Genomic DNA, 16,192 nt, shown 5'->3' with positions numbered 1-16,192 from the left:
CAGCGCGCAGTGCACGCCGGGCCCGCCCCCGCACTATCACTCCCATGACGCCCCGCGATTGTGACCTGGAGCCCCATTGGTCCTCGGAAGGCGGCGCGCGCCGGGATATGTAGTCTCTTTCAGCCCTAGCGCTGTTGCCGGGGGCAACGGTCCCATCTGGCCGCACTGTTTGGCCGAAGCCCGGTGGCGGCCTCTGCGGATGGACATCGTGGGAGGAGGTTGGCAGGGTTGACTGGGCTCCCGCCGGGCTTGGCGGCTGGACTCCGGAGAGGAGTTGCGGGGAAAAAGGAGCGCTCTGAGGCTGGGCTGGGAGGGCGGCGGGAGGGCGGCCCGGCGCCTCACCCTGTTTCCCCGTCGGGCCCAATTGGGAGCGTGGTCGGGAGTGGGTAGCTCCCGGCGGTAGGGAAGAGCCCGATGGCCTGAAAGGCCAGTGTTTTCAGAGTTAGGTTTACTTATTTTTAACAACTTGGCTGAAGATTCCTTTACGTACCATACAATTCACCCCTCTTCGGTGTACAACTCAGTTACTTTAATTTATAAGTTTACTGAGTGGTGCGGCCATCATCACGATCCAGCTTTAGGACTTTTACGTCGCTCCAAGGATATCCCTCCTGGCCCTTTGCAGGCCCTCCTCACTCCCACTCTCAGCCCCAGGCAACCACTGAGGTTCCTCGCGACTGTGCAGATTTGTCTTTTCTGGATGAGCCTTATGAATGGGATTATACGGTGTGTGGGGTTTTTTGTTTTGTTTTGTTTTGTTTTTTGTTTTGCATCTGGTTACTTTCCCTTTGCATGATGTGTCCGAGATGCATGCACGTTGTTGTGTATATCTGTATTTGTTCTTTTCTTCTTGCGGGATAGTATTTCGTTTATGGATGGATTTCACTTCTCATGCATTCACTAGTTAATGGACTTTTGTGTTGTTTCCACTTCTTGTCTACGTTTATGAACGTTTGCATACATTTCAGTCGTCTTGGACTAGGTAGGAGCTGTCATACTGTTTTCTGAATTGGCCCCTGTACCATTTTACAATCCCCCATGACAGTGTATGTTCCAGTTTTTTCACATCCTCCCCCAGTCTTGTTATCTGTAGTTTTGATTGTAGGCATTCTAGTGGCTGTGAAATGGGATCTAGTGGTATCAATTTGCATTTGCCTAATGGCTAGTGACGCTGAAGGTCTTTTCATGTGTTTGCTGGCCATTCACCTTTTTCTTTCTTTTTTTCTTTTCTTTTTTTTTTTTTTTTTTGTTCAGGGCAGTGTCTGTTCATATCTTTTGCCTATTGGTTTATTTTTAATTGTGTGTTTTAAAAATACATCAGCCTGTGATGAAATGGATATAGTACAAAATTTGCCTCTTTAACCATTATTGACTTATTTTTAAACCTAGGGAAACTTTCAGAAGAGCTAGATGCCAAAAAACCTGGTGTGGTACTCGGGCTTCCCCTCTGACCTGCAGAATGGCCGGGGCCAAATCTTCTCCTGAGCTTCAGTTACAAAAATATTAATAAAGGTAGCTGTCGATGTGCCTCCGCTTCCTCTTTACCACGTCCTTCCAGCTAAAAGCCCATTAAAAGCAGGTATTCTAAATATTACTATCTAAATCTATTTATTCCATGTCCTACAATAAACATAGGAATCCTATGAAGGTCATAGTTATTACCACCTTTCTACAGATGAGCAAGCTGAAGCACAAAGTGGTTAAGTAACTTGCCCAGTGTCACACAGGCTAGGAATTCTCCACTGTTTCTCTTGGGTGTAGTTTTGTATTCACTGATCTCTGTGGTCAGGCTGGTGCTAGGTTAGTTAGTACTGTTAGTACTCAGGCCTTAGTACCCAGGTGATTAAGATGGGGACAAGTAGGCAAGCACACCAGGCAGAGAAACAGAGAGTAAAAGAAAAATAATTCACACTTACACGGAATCTTAGGTCTGGGTTAAATACTTTTCCTTGCACAAAATAATTGAGTTCAGGTTTGAAAGGCTCAGAGGACATAAGGTTGCCAGATTTAACAAATAAAAATACGGGACACCAGTTGAATTTGAATTCCAAGTAACCAACAAATAAATTTTTAGTCCGAAAATGTTGGAACATACTACTTTTTAGTGTAAAGATATTTGGGTCGGATGCCTGAGTGGCTTGGTCAGTTAAGCATCAACTCTCAGTCTCCGCTCAGGTCTTGGTCTCAGAGTTGTGAGTTTAGGCCCATGTTGGGCTCCGCACTAGGAGTGGAGCCTACCTAAAAAAAAAAAAAAAATTAGGGTCATAGTTATATTCTAGAAATTATTTACTGTTTATCGTCAATTCAAATCACCAGGTGTCCTGTATTTAATCTGGCAATCCCAGTAAGCTCGTTTTCCAAGTGGACAGGGATGGGAAAAAAGGCTTTTTTAGGTCTCACAGTGAATTAAAAAAAATAGTAATAATGCATGGTCTTGCTAAGACATTCAGACAGTATGGGAACAACCAATGGTTGCCCATCTTGTCTTTTCTGCCTCACATAATATGCTGGCGACCTTATTATGCAGGCAGATCTCCCTTGTTCCTTTTAACAGCTGTATTATGTGCCCTCATCTGCACGCGCTCTTCTAGATCGCACCAGGTCTCTATGGATGGGTTCAGGTTCTTGACGAGTACAAACAATACTGCTGTGACATTCCTTGAACATGCGTCTGTGTGTATGTTTCCGAGTGTAATTGTAGGTAAATTTCCAGACGTGGAATCGCCAGGGCGATGCAGGTCTCTGCATTTCCCACTCTCCTTGCTGTTGCCGTGTTCTTTACTAAGGGGCTGCTGCAAACACACACCTACTTGTGCTGTATTTTCCCACTTTGTAAGATTTTAAACTTTTTGAAAACCTTTGGAAATCTTGTAGTGCATCATTTTTATTCTCGTAGGGACTCATGGGAACTCAGAATATGGTGAAAGCACTGGCCTCTCTCCCCCAAAGAACATACACCAGCATGTACACACAACGTGCAGCCGACATTTGGTGGGTGGTGCTGTGTCTGTCCGTAGCCCCTGCATCCTTCCAGGGCAGTGGTTTTCACACTTGAAGTATGATATTCTGGGGGGCTCCTTAAATATACAGATTGTATTTGAGCCATGCTTTATGAGAAAGTTGGGGACAGTTGGGTAAAGGAGGAGCCCTGGTTTAGGAAGCAAGTGGTGGTGTAACTGGCCAGGCTGTGAAGCATGGTGGGGAAGAAGGGGGCCTTTGGTACCAGACCTGAGCTTTGAATTCGGCTCTGCTGCTCCACCAGCCAGGTGACCTCAACTGGTAACCTTGACTGGTGACCTACCCTTTAGGGGCTTTTCTTGGTCTCTTCTGTAAAAGGGGATGACAGTAACTGACTCAGGGTTACATGAGGATTAAATGAGATAATACAGCTCTGAGCAGAGCACTGGGGACACCACTGGAGCCTGAGAAGCACTGGCTCTTCTCTTTAACATTTAAAATGTCTCACTGAAGACCTGGCGTAGAACGGTAATTCACTTGGTGCTGCTGGGTGTTGATGTTTTCATTGTCATCCTGGGGCTTGAAGGGAAGGCTCTAGCCGACTGCGAGGAGGGGTCTGAGTTCTCAAATGGGAGGCATTAAAAGATATGAATTCACGATAGGAATGTCATTCTTTTTTTTAAGATTTTATTTATTTATTAGACACAGAGAGAGATCACAAGTAGGCAGAGAGATGCAGAGAGAGAGGGGAAAGCAGGCCCTCCACCAAGCAGAGAGCCCAATGCAGTGCACGATTCCAGGACCTGAGATCATAACCTGAGCCAAAGGCAGAGGCCCAACCCACTGAGCCACCTAGGCGCTCCATCCTTTTTTTTTTTTTTTTTTTTTTTTAAGATTTATGTATTTATTTATTTGACAGAGAGAGGGAACACAGCAGGCAGGAGCGACAGCCAGAGGGAGAGGGAGAAGCAGGCTTACTGATCAGGGAGCCCGATGGTGGAGCTCGATCCCAGGACCCCAGGATCGTGACCTGAGCTGAAGGCAGATACTTAACTGACTGAACCACCCAGGCGCCCCTGAACTTACTCTATATATTTTTTCTTTACTCCCTAGAATGGCTTCCATAAGAAGAGCCAGCCATCCCACGCGCAATATTTTTGGTGATTTTAGTGATATTTCCTTAGAAGATTCAAAAATGGAAGAAATCAGAAACTTGAAAATCAGTAGAAGTCTTACCAAGATAGCACCTGCTCATAGCAGATTTCTAAAAGGAAACCAAACCATGGGTGTAAAACACTCACTCCTGAAAGAGAAGGCTGTTGTAGATGGTGGGCACAAGCTCTCCTCAGGGAGACCCCTGACCACTGCCTCGAAGCTCAGGGCCAGCGCCGCGCTCACAAAGCTGGCTCAGATAGAAACCAAGATTATGAACCGGAAGGCGCAGATGGTTTTGTCAGACATGGAATCTGACCTGAAGACCTCTGGGGAGAGTCTTCCAAAGAGCACAGACACAGTCCTTCCCAGGAGTACAGTCGAACTTTCTTCATACAGCCTGGAAAAAACCTCCCAGAAACAAGCCCATGAAATTCCTGTGGCTGAGAGAGGCCGGCAGAATGGGAAGGTCAGTAGGTTTCTAAAGAGGAGGGAACCACCCATTGAAAATACTTTCCCTGAAGCACATTTTGGAAAAGAGAGGAATTTTCAAACACCCAAAGAGAAAAAACCTGCTAGAAAACTAGCTTCTCCAGACAGCGATGAGGAGGAAATGAAAGAGTTGCTTGGAAGCCTGATGGAATCTTCTAGAGAAAAAGAAACCTACACGAGTCAACATTTCAGAGGCCCCAAAGTCAGTGAAAAAGAACAGACAAAACTATTCTCGGTAAGGTTTGCATGTACTTATTATTATTATTATTATTTTTTAAAGATTGATTTATTTATTTGGGGGGAATGGGGCAAAAGGAGAGAGAAACTTTAACCAGACTCCCTGCCGAGTGTGGAGCCAGAGACAGGGCTTGATCCATGACCCTCAGATCATGACCTGTGCTGAAACCAAGAGTCGGATGCTGCTACTACTACCACTACTACTACTACTACTACTACTTCTCCCCCTCCCCCTCTTCCTCCTCCTTCTTTTTAAGATTTTATTTATTTTAGAGAGGGCACAAGCAGGGCTAGGGACAGAGTGGGAGAGAGAGAGAATCTTAAGCAGGCTCCATGCCCACTGTGGAGCCCGATGTGGGGCTTGATCTCAGGACACTGAGATCATGACCTGAGTGAAAATCAAAAGTTAGAAACTTAACTGAGCCCCCAGGCGCCCCACGTGTCCTTATTCTTTTTTTTTTTTTTTTAATTTTATTTATTTATTTGACAGACAGATCACAAGTAGACAGGCAGGCAGAGAGAGAGAGAGGGAGAAGCAGGCTCCCTGCCGAGCAGAGAGCCCGATGCGGGGCTTGATCCCAGGACCCTGGGATCATGACCTGAGCCAAAGGCAGAGGCTTTAACCCACTGAGCCACCCAGGTGCCCCAACCCACGTGTCCTTATTCTTAATGAAGCCTTGCATCTGCCCTTTGTATTGTGGCGCTAGAGACTCGATGGCAGCCGTCTCCCTCGGGCTGCCAAGGAAGGGGTTTGACAAGGAACCGTTGGGCTCCAGGCAATCCTGGCTCCCTGTTGTGGGGCCTGCTCTGTGGGTGACGGGATTTGGGGCAGTTTAGGCAGTTTACCGTATCTGGAGGAAGTGTGCGCACCTTGGTTCAGCACTGCGTGTGACTGCTCGCCAGTGGCCCCACATCAGCGGCCCCACACAGGAGACGTGGCTTCGCTGCACTTGCATTTTTTTCAGTTGAGATGAAATTCACATCACCTAAAAGTAACATTTGCGAGATGAACAAGTCAGCGCCATTTAGTCCGTCTGGATGTTGTACAACCACCGCCTCTGTCTGGTTCCAGAACATCTTCAGCAGCCCCAAGCCCTGTACCTGTTAAATAATCACTTCTCATCTTCCCCTCCCCCAGCCCCTGGCAACTTCTAGTCGGCTTTCGGTCTCTGTGGATTTGCCTGGTGGGGCCTTTTCGTAGACGTGGATTCGTCTAGTATGTGGCCTTCTGTGACTGGCCGCTTCTGCTCCGCGTAATGTTTTCGAGGTTCATCCGCACTGTAGCACGTGGCAGACCTTCATGCCTTTTCACAGCCGAGTAAGACTCCATTGCGTGAATATACTACGGCTTACCTATCCGCCGTCCATGTTGGGCGTTGGGTCTTTTCCACCTTTTCGCTGTTTGTCAGTAATGCTGTTGTGAACCTTGTGTACACATATCTGTTTGAGTCCCTGTCTTCCGTTCTCTGGGGCCTGTCCTTGTGAGTGCAGATACTGCGCCCTACGGTCGTTCTGTGGGTAACGTACTGAAGCAAGGCCAAGCTGTCTTTGACAGCAGCTGCGCCATTTGCCTTCCCACCACCAGTGCACGGGGGTTCCACTTTCTCCACAGCGTCACCAGCCCTTGTGATCAGAGCTAACACTGGCGACTAGAGCCATATTCATGGGTGTGAAATGATGGGAAAGCCGCATTTTAAGGGGGAAAAATATCTGTATATACATTTTGATTCTGTTGAAGGTCCAGGCTACCACAGATCATATACTCAGGGGCCTTAATTAATTAACTAATTTTATTTACTTATTTTAAAAAAGATTTTATTCATTTGAGAGAGAGTTAGGAAGAGAGCATGAGTGGGGGGAGGGGCAGAAGAAGAGGGAGACAGTCCTTAAGCAGACTCTGAGCTGCACACAGAGCCCGATGTGGGACTCGATCCCAGTACCTTGAGATCATGACCTGATCCCAAGGCAGACGCTTAATTGCTTGAGCCACCCAGGTGCCCTTCAGGGGCCTTAATTTAGAAAAGGTGTAACTAACAAAATTTGTTTGAAAGCCAAGTGATATTTCTGATTATTTGTGGAGTATTTCTGGTCCCAGTATTACTTTGTTTAGAGGTTGTGGCTTGACCTCTAGAAATGAGGGGGGAGGGAGAGAAAAGGGGCACGGAATGAGAACTATTTGATCACTGATCCTTGGCCTCATGCCCCACTCCGGCCACATTGTTCAGTGGCAAAGACTTCATTGTTACCTGTTTGGTAAGTAATTTCACTTATTTCTGCCAAAGTAGGATCGGATCCCAACTCAGCCAAGAATCCTTTCGCCACCCAGTGAGGAACTTTCCAGCCCAAAGTCATTTCGGACATCACGTCTGCCAGGCTCACAGTCCGCAGACGGGACCCTCTGCAGCGCGCGTTCTAGAGCTTGCTCCTCACAGACTCACACTTCGGGGGACACGGCCACCCGCACGGCATCGCTTCCCATCACTGGCCCCTCTCCAAAGTCAGCCTCCGTGGTGCGGCAGGACAAGCTCTCCTCCTCCCCCGGAAGGAGTGAGGCTGGGCCTTGTGATGAGTCACTCTCAGAGGCTGCCAATGACAGCCTGAACGGTAACCCACGGCCCTGTGCCCAGCCGTCACCCTGGGTGGGAAGGGCGAGTCCATCTGGAGGGTCCCTGGCAGGGGAGGTGGGGTCACTGGGCATTGCCACGGGGAGCGCGTGGCTCGAGCTACAGCCTCTGCTTCCTGACCTCCTTTCTTGTTGGAGGGGCCAAGTCAGATTTTTGTTCTGTCTCTAATGTCTTCATCCAGTGACCCTGACCAATGAGAGCAATGACCCGAGGACAAAATCCTAGAACCACATACAGCAGAAGGGTGACTCAGTGCTCCTTCCGGAGAAAGAGAAGCTTACCTCCTTTCTTTTTTAAATTCGGAAAAGTAAATCTCTAACCAGTCAAAATTAGAAATTTCTATTATTTCAATGTTATTCAACATTGTTTTTGTCTTTTTTTTCAAAAAAGATTTATTTGTTTGAAAGAGAGAGCGAGCGGGGGGTAGGGCAGAGAGAAAGAGCAAATCCCAAGCTGACTCCCCACTGAGCTCAGAGCTCCATACAGGGCTCGATCCCACAACCCTGGGATCATGATCTGAGCTGAAATCAAGAGTCAGACGCTTAACCAACTGTGCCACCCACACACGCCAACATTATTTTTATCTTAATATTACATGTATTTAAAAAAGAAAGGAGGGGTGCCTGGGTGGCTCAGTGAGTTAAAGCCTCTGCCTTTGGCTCAGGTCATGATCTCAGGGTCCTGGGATCGACTCCTGCATCAGGCTCTCTGCTCAGCAGGGAGCCTGCTTCCCCCTCTCTCTCTGCCTGCCTCTCTGCCTGCTTGTGATCTCTGTCAAATAAATAAATAAAATCTTTAAAAAAAAAAAAAGAAAGGAAAAAGATGTGTAGCCAACGCTTACGTCTTCCGTCTGGGGCGTGTCATTGTGAGATCCAAGTTAAACTGTGTCTTGAGGGCCCAGTGGGCACCGGCCTGTGCCAGGTGTTGTGTTGGCAGAAGCTTGATGGCCAACAGGCCCACGAGCACCCTGCCCCCTGCGTGCTAGGGGATCCGGAACTCGTGACTCAGCAGTAGGGGAGGAAAAATGGCTTTTCCACGGTCTCAGCCGGGGCCCTGCAACGGAAGACAGATTCACAGGAGAAAAGCATACAGACGTTAAGTAAATATCCAGTATAAGTTTTAGGTAACATAGGAGCCTTCATAAGGAAACGGACGCCTGGCGAGACAGTTGTGTGTGAACGTTTTATGCTAGGCTCGATGAGGAGTGGGAAGCCGTGGAAAAACGTGATTGGACAAAAGGCAATGAGCTAGGGGTAGGAAATGGGCAAACTTAGAGGCCTGCTGGGGTTCCTCTTGGCACCCCCCCATCTTGGAAAGAGGAGGCTCCTTTCCTGCAAGTGGAGGGAGGGCACTTCTCACGGGAGGGTCTCATGAGCTGCTTCAGGGCAGAAGGACAGGGAATTCTTGAAGCACCTGCCATGGGTCAGGTTCCTTTAGCCTGAAATACTCAGTATGCCAGGGTGCCGAGTCTCGGGGTGGTGTGTCCCGAACCCCGTCACAGACTAATGTGGGTGTGAATGCTGCAGTGGGACCGCAGCAGCTCTGCCGAGACAGGGGTGGGGGAGGTGTTGCCAACACAGGTGCCCTCCGTAGGGGTGTGAGAAGCCCCATGGGGCACCCTCAGTGGCTGCCATCTACAGGATGGCATGTGACACCTCGCTAACTGTGGTTTTGATTCTTGGGCCCGATGGGGTGGTAAGTAAGTGTCCTTGCCCCCCAGCCCCATATACGGCCAGTCCCACTGTCTCTGTGCCCTCACTGCCGGCCTGGAGGGCTCTCTCCTGGTGGCCGTTCCCTGCCCTCCCTCATCCAGATGTAGCCTCAGAGAAGGAGGCAAGCTCGGAGCGGTGAATACATTCTGAGTTTAGGGTCTGACGTAGCTGGCATGGACGTCCTGGCCTCACCTCTTACTGGCTGTGCAGTCTTGGGCTTTCTGTGCCTCAGTTTCCTCATCTGTGAGGTGGGGACAGAGCCATGCTTGTGAGACTGTGCATGCGAAGCACGGGCTGGTCCTCCACAGCAACATGTGCATGTAAGGGTTGCCCGACATGATGAGGATGTTGTTCCTCAGCCTGTGCCAGCGCTGTTCCAGAGTGTTCAGGTCCAAAATCACCCCAGTGCCTTTGCTCAGGCCAGCCAGGATGCCTTTCCGCGCAGATGCTCTTCCGGGGTTGTCTTTGCACCTGCCTGCCGTGTGAACTGTGGCGAGTGGTGGAGTTAGAGCTCGGGGGACGGGTGAGCCCGCAGGATTGCAGTGATGAGGGGGATTCATTCTGGGGCTTCGGGCCACCAGTGTTGGAGGGCAGGCAGCGTGGGCCTCGCCCCCTCGCCTCCAGCCCTGTGCCACTGCCACACACATTCTCCCTCTCTCACCACACCCGCCCCCTTCCCGGGCTTCAGGGCCTGAACTGAACCACGTCATAGAGCTCCTGCCAGTGTTGGCCAATGTTCGCTGCCCGTCCTGCTGGAGGCGCAGGCTCATTTGTTGGGTCCAGAGGAATCTGGAATACCGGAACTCCACATAGGATTCTCTACTCCCAAGTCTCCAGCACCCATGAGTTCAGGTGCTGGCGATGGGACGTTTGGCGTGTCCAGTGCTGGTTCACTTTAGGCTCCTGTGCCCTTAACTGGCTCTAAATGGGAACTTGGCCACTTCGGGTCTAGTCTTGTATCTGCCTGAGGTGGCCCCCACCCCCCCCATACCTTGAGCACGTTTGACACCACGCATCCTTCACTGCATTGCCGTCATCCACTCATCTGGCCCAGTGTCTGTTTTTATAAATAAAGTTTTATTGGAACATAGCCACATCCATTTGTTTACACTGAGTAACTGTGATACAGTCGAGGGTACAAAGTGGAAAATATTTACTACTTAGAGAAGAGGCGTGTGGATCCCTGTGCTGACTTTTTAAGGACAGAGACGGCTTCCTGCATTTCTATCCTTAGCACTCCGCACTACCTCATAAGGAAACAAATGAGTCAATGTTGCCCTGTTGCATTTTTGATTCCAGATTTTCGAATCAATCTTTTATCCTTTGAAGATCTGGCTCCAGCTGTCAGCGAGAACTCAGACCTGGAACAGAGAGTAAGTACAGCCGATGTCACTTTTCATCGTCGGTGACGTGGAAAGGTTTGTAATGGTGGTGCTTCATTGAGGCCCATGGTTCTTAACCCCCAGGGGACTCTTAGCATGTCTGGAGACATTTTTAGTCATGACTGGGGTAGAGGGCGCTGCTTGCATCTGGGGGTGGCGGCCAGGGATGCTGCTCAGGGTCCCGCACTGCACAGGATGGCCCCGCTGCAGACAATGTTTGAGTTTGGAACGTCAGGAACACCCCGGTGAAAGATCCTGATTTGGGTGGTAACGGGACAAGGCTGCTTAACGTAGGTCCCCCTTAAACTGCTCCATAACAATGCCATGCTGACCTGTACTCGTCCCAGTGCCCCGTCGTGATTCTTGCTGTGTTTTTAACCTCCTCACTCCCAAACGCACGTTGTAATAATACAGAATGATGACATTTTGGCAGAGTTTGTGCACATGCCACTGGCACAGGCTCACGCCATCAGTGCTCAAATGCGGCAGCCCTGTGCCAGAGTGGCTCATGGGTTCCGCGCCCAGTCCTGGGCCTGCCCAAAGCCACTGAAGGGCCAGTGTGGACCCTCACCTGCTGGGCCCCCTGGGGACCCATTCCAACGCAGCAGTATTCTGAGCACGCTGCTCGGACAAAACCACACGCCAGTTACCTCTGTCATTCTTCATTTTAGAAAGAAGGCCAGCGGGATGAGGCATCCAGCCGAAGCCCCCAGGCTGGGGGAGCCCTCACTCTCAGCGAGGTCTCAGAGTGCCTGAGTGAGCCGTCGGCTCCCAGCCCGAGGCCTGAGTCTCAGGAGCCCACAGCGAGCACAGTGAGCTCGGCTTACTCTGAAGATTTTGAAACAGTATCCGAGTCGAGGGCCTGTTCTGAGGAATCTCCCGACAGGACGCTGGATGCTTCGACAGAATTCTCTGCAAGTCTGCAGCCAGACCTTGCCCTGCCAACACTGAAGCCTTGGAAGAAGCAGGTCAGGGACATTACGAGAGTCCTCGTTAAGGAGACAGCCGTGCAGACCCTCGATCCTGCCTTCACCTACCAGTGGGCAGAGGGTAAGCGGATGCGCCCCATAAGGGGGCACGGACTCTTGGGGTGCATGCCGCGGGCATCCTTGGAAACATGACAAAGAGCTTCAGCGTCTGGGGGATCAGGTCGTTGTTGTTAGCTGGCTTGGGAGGTGCCTCAGGGCCACGTTTCCTATTCCGAGGATGAGGGCCAGCTGCCTTGGGGGTTTGCCACTGCCTCCCAAGCTCTAAAATATCCCAAAAGGTTTCAGGTCCCACAGCAAAGGCGTTGGTTCACAATGTGGCGATCCTGTTCCCAGGGGACCTCAGCCAGGTTGGAGCCAGTTCTGGCTGTCATGGCCAAGTGACAGTTTCGTGGATGGAGGCGAGGGGCACTGCTCCATGTCCTGCGGTGCCCAGCAATGTCACTCACACCATTAGGGTTGAAATGCAGTAGCCCCAGGCCGACATTTCTCTTCACACCCAGTGTGACCTTCTAGATGTTTCTCTTGGCCCCAGCTTCAATCTTGGCCACCTGAATGGAAAGGTCCCTTTCTTTTAAGCCTCCCTCCGCTCTCTTTTCTCATCTTGATGGACACCCCCAGGGTTGCCAGAGCTTATTCCTGGGCTGCGCGAGGTAGGGTACGGCTCCCCTGTGGTGTCATTTTTATTTGGGGCTGCTTAGCCATCGATCAGCCTGGGCTGCACAGCGGGGTAGGGCAGGGCCATTCTCTTGTTTCTCAGGGAGGAAAGTCAGGCAGATGTGGCAAGTCAGATTGCTAGAAGGCGTTCAAGGTCCTGGGAGCCCAGGAAACCACCGTGTTTGTCTCCACAGCCTTGTGCTGCCCAACAGCATAGCCGGTTGTCTGACTCGGATGCATGTGTGCATTTCTGTATTGTTTTGTCATCAGACATAGCTGACACCATTTTCCTGGGCTAGGCCTAACATTGAAAGGCAAGGAAAACACAGCCTAAATAAACCAGATTTCAAGTTCAGGGCACATTCCTAAGCCTGACTATGGCCCTGTAGATGGCCCTGTAGAAGGCCAAGGGAGGGGAGGGCCTGATGCCAGTTACCAGTCCACAGACCATAGTGACCGCTTGGGACAGCTCGACTGAGTTGTGCCAGGAGAAGCTAGCAGAAAGATGGAGGCCGGCTTGGGCAAAGTTTGAAAGGGGGAAGAGGTTAACAAAGCCAGAAGGGGGGCTATCCTGTTCAGAGGAGAAAAGATCAGCTTCATGTCTCATGTCCCATCCACTGATGGAAGGTGTCCTACCCACTTGTCCCCTCCCCCTTTGTCCCTGGGATAGGGGCCGGCGTAGCGGCCATCGGGCCTGCCCTGGGAGGTGCTTACGTGGACCCTGTGCCCATTGCCAGTCACGTCGTCAGCGCGGACTCGATAGAAGGTAATAGTCTGGCGCGGCGGGTCCCAGCAGTGAGGGTGCAGCTTCCAGGCCACTGTGGGTGGGGCAGGCCTCCACATTAGTGCCAGGTTCGGGGAATCTATTGGTGAAATTGTCACAGTCACAGGCAACTGCCATGGTTCCTAGGGTCCCGGATGACAGACTGAGTGTCCGAGAACCTTTGGTCTGTCTTGCCAAAGGACACCCATGTCCGATAAAACAGGGGAGTCACGAGTGACACCTCTACCCCAGCCGGGCTATTCCTGTGTGTTTGTCCCTGTGCCTTTGTGTCCAGAATCCATAGTAGTCCCCCCCCCCCCCCCCGAGGACACTCAGCCAGTAGAGTGGCGGCCAGCCTGGCAGCCCCAGGCCATGGAGCCTTGCTGAGTCTGGGGAGTGGCAGGGGCCCAGGCAGCCCTCCCGGCCTGTGGTAGGGGAGGCCCTAGCAGCTGCTGATGGGAGCCCAGACTGCGTCATGTCCCCACGGGGCCACTGACCCCTTGAGGGACACAAACTAGTATCTGTCTAGTACCTCTTATGTTTTTGTCCCTTTCAATTTTTTAAAAGATGAAGATACTAAAATATAGTGGCTGTAACCACAGGATTGTTTATATCCTCTCAGAAAACCCTCCCACTTAGCTAGCACTCCAGAGCTTGTTCCATGTTGTTACGCAGCCTCCCGATGAGCCTTCTGGACGGTTGCACAACTTCCATTTTTCAATGTGTTTTGAATTTAATGGAAACTTTTTTAGTTGTATTTTTTATTATTTTAGTTTTGTGTTTAAGAACACATACCATGGGACACCTCGGTGGCTCAGTGGGCTAAGCCTCTGCCTTTGGCTCAGGTCATGATCTCAGGGTCCTGGGATCGAGTCCACATCAGGCTCCCTGCTCGGGGGCAAGTCTCCTCCCTTCTCTCTGCTCATGCTCTCTCTGTCTCTACCAAATAAATAAATAATTAAAAAAAAACCCCACATAACATAAGATGTCCACTCTTAGCTATTTCTAAGTGTCCAGTGCAGTGGCATGAGGAAGGTTCCCGTGGGGCAGGGGGCTCTGACTGACTAGGCTTCCACTGCGGTCGGGCGTGAAGACTCGAGTTCCTTCCTGGGCGCTGAGCTTCCCACCTGCGCAGCTCCCGGAGCCCCACGCCACCTGTGGGAAGTAGCTTGCTCACTCCAGGGTAGGGGCACCTGGGGTGGGGGGCAGTGGGGCCTCAGGTACTTCGGGGGACGGTACCTTCCAGAAAGCACCCCCACGTGGCTGCACAGGGGCGCTGCAGAGCATGTGGGTCCCACGCGGGGCCCTCCCCCTGCTCTGGGGCGCACCGGTGGGGAGGTGGCCCGAGTGACAGGGAGCCGGCGCAGCCCTGACAGCCTACAGCCCGGCCGTGTTGGCGCTGAACGACATGCTGAAGCAGCAGCTGAGCCTGACGCAGCAGTTCGTGGAGGCCAGCCGGCACCTGCACGGGTCCCTCCTGCGGTCCCTGGACCGGGACTCGTTCCACTACCACACCCTGGAGGAAACCAAACAGGTGACCGCGGCACGCTGCCCTTCCCGGGAGAGCGGGCAGGGGCTCGGCGCGTGGAGGGGACCGCGCTCAGCCTGGGCGGGCTGCGGGGACGCTGTGGACCCAGCCGCCTGTGGTTCCAGCTTAAGGAGCCTGCCTCTGACCTTGGAGCAAAAGCAGCCTCCTTGGGGAGTGGAGGGGGTGGTTCTGTCCCCCGGCAGACCCTTCCCGAGCTCTGGCCCGGAGTGGCCTCTCTCCTCAGTCCTGGGAGCTGAAGCGCCAAGAATGTCACACCTCATTCTCTCCCCAAATTTTTGTCTGGTTATAAAAAATTTGTTCTCATTTTATGAAGATGGTGTTAGAGAGAGAGTTAGTTTGTAAAGCCCTCCGTAACTTCCAAGATGATTATTACCAACTCGATGTTCTTCAGATTTTCCCTGTGTAAACATGAACTATAGTATGTGTAGTCTACACAGTATTGTGTTATCGTATATTATCAAACATGTATTACCATGTAATAGGTTTAACATTCTATTTAATAATATGTATTTCTACATAGAAATGGCATCATACTCTATGAGCTATTTTGCATGGTGACTTTGGTCCTTTTATCTACAAACGTTCCAGTCCCTAGTTCTCAAAACAAGGACTTTTGAAAAATACAGTCAGGATACCATTATAATACCAAAGCCAAACGAGCTTTTCCTAGTATCATTGGATATCCAGTGTTAGGTTTCCACTTGTCTCGTGCAAGTTGTACATTTCGTTACTGTTTTCATCAGAACCCAAACTCCAGACACATCAAGATTGTCTGGGGTCTTTTTGTCTTCTGGTCAGAGAGCAGTGGTTCTGGGCTCTCGTGCCCACGGGGGGACCCACTTTGAGAACCCGTGCTCACAGGTTTCCCCTGCTCCCCCCCCCCATCTCTTTGATGTCTCCTTGCAGTTTATTTGTTCAAGGAAACGGGTTGTTTGATCGACAGTTGCCCCATTCAAGACTGTCACTTGTAGCCCTGCAGTCCTTTTCCTCGGGTTGGTCCTACCCATTGGTTGATGGGACACAGCTCCAGGGGTCCGCCTGTGTCACCTGCCTGTAGCCCACCATGGCTCCTCACTGCCAGCGCTGGGCCCACATCCTGGGAGGGGCACTCAGGCCCCCTGTGCTCTTGATGGCTCCCCTGGCAGCTCCCCTCCTTTGTCAGCCCCATCCCCAGCCACAGTCACTCTTCCTTTCAGACCCGAGCCTTCTGGGTTCATCTCTCATTTCCACGGCATTGTCATGTGGCATCCCGCCTTTTTTTTCTGTCCGCCTGTCCTGGAGCCACGGGGACAGGGACCACCTCCCAACACCAACACCCAAGCCCTCAGGAGACTGAGGCCGCTGTGGTGACACCTCTGTCCTCTGCCCCACAGTACATCAGGCAGCACAGGCCCGCCCCGCTGTCCATGGAGGACGCCCTGCAGGAGGTGAAGGAGGAGCTGTGAGCACGCAGAGGTGAGGCGGGGCATGTGGGCTCACGCCAAGCTGGTCCAGTGCAGTGGCTGTGACCCTCGTTGTTTTCCAGGTGACCGTGGTGGGGGCAGGTGGCACGGAGGACTCGCTTAAGTGGAATCCCAGCTCCAGCCTTTCCGGAGTGCTTGACGCTCCCAGCCCCCACCTCCTCGGGGTGCCCGGCGCCAGACCTGAGAGGACGCACCCGGCCAGGAGAAACAGAGCCAC

General features: G+C 51.4%; 1 protein-coding gene across 3 annotated transcripts; it reads left to right on the top strand.

Moving 5' to 3' along the window:
• Nucleotides 1-76: 76 nt before the first annotated feature.
• On the top strand, nucleotides 77-16,178 carry C1H19orf44 (chromosome 1 C19orf44 homolog). Of its 3 annotated transcripts, none has more exons than XM_047698788.1 (10): nucleotides 77-218; nucleotides 1,390-1,579; nucleotides 4,072-4,837; nucleotides 7,125-7,443; nucleotides 10,475-10,548; nucleotides 11,229-11,607; nucleotides 12,871-12,966; nucleotides 14,331-14,497; nucleotides 15,886-15,967; nucleotides 16,038-16,178. In XM_047698788.1, the coding sequence occupies exons 3-9, from the start codon at nucleotides 4,073-4,075 to the stop codon at nucleotides 15,955-15,957; spliced, it is 1,872 nt and encodes a 623-aa protein (XP_047554744.1). In that variant the 5' UTR covers nucleotides 77-218; nucleotides 1,390-1,579; nucleotide 4,072; the 3' UTR covers nucleotides 15,958-15,967; nucleotides 16,038-16,178. The 3 variants fall into 3 exon arrangements, with proteins under 3 accessions (XP_047554744.1, XP_047554754.1, XP_047554764.1); XM_047698798.1 differs by having other exon boundaries at nucleotides 16,012-16,076; XM_047698808.1 differs by lacking the exon at nucleotides 16,038-16,178 and adding an exon at nucleotides 16,012-16,035 and having other exon boundaries at nucleotides 15,886-15,939.
• The last annotated feature ends 14 nt before the right edge of the window (nucleotides 16,179-16,192 follow it).

This window comes from Lutra lutra, chromosome 1, assembly GCF_902655055.1.
Source record: "Lutra lutra chromosome 1, mLutLut1.2, whole genome shotgun sequence".
Lineage (NCBI taxonomy): Eukaryota > Metazoa > Chordata > Mammalia > Carnivora > Mustelidae > Lutra > Lutra lutra.
This window is presented reverse-complemented; position numbering and strand designations above follow the sequence as displayed.

Excerpts from the sequence above, each read along its gene's own strand:
- C1H19orf44 (XM_047698788.1), top strand. The coding sequence starts at position 4,073 with ATGGCTTCCATAAGAAGAGCCAGCCATCCCACGCGCAATATTTTTGGT. Across the intron at positions 10,549-11,228 it reads ACTCAGACCTGGAACAGAGA|AAAGAAGGCCAGCGGGATGA; the intron begins GTAAGTACAGCC and ends TCTTCATTTTAG. Across the intron at positions 11,608-12,870 it reads CACCTACCAGTGGGCAGAGG|GGGCCGGCGTAGCGGCCATC; the intron begins GTAAGCGGATGC and ends TCCCTGGGATAG.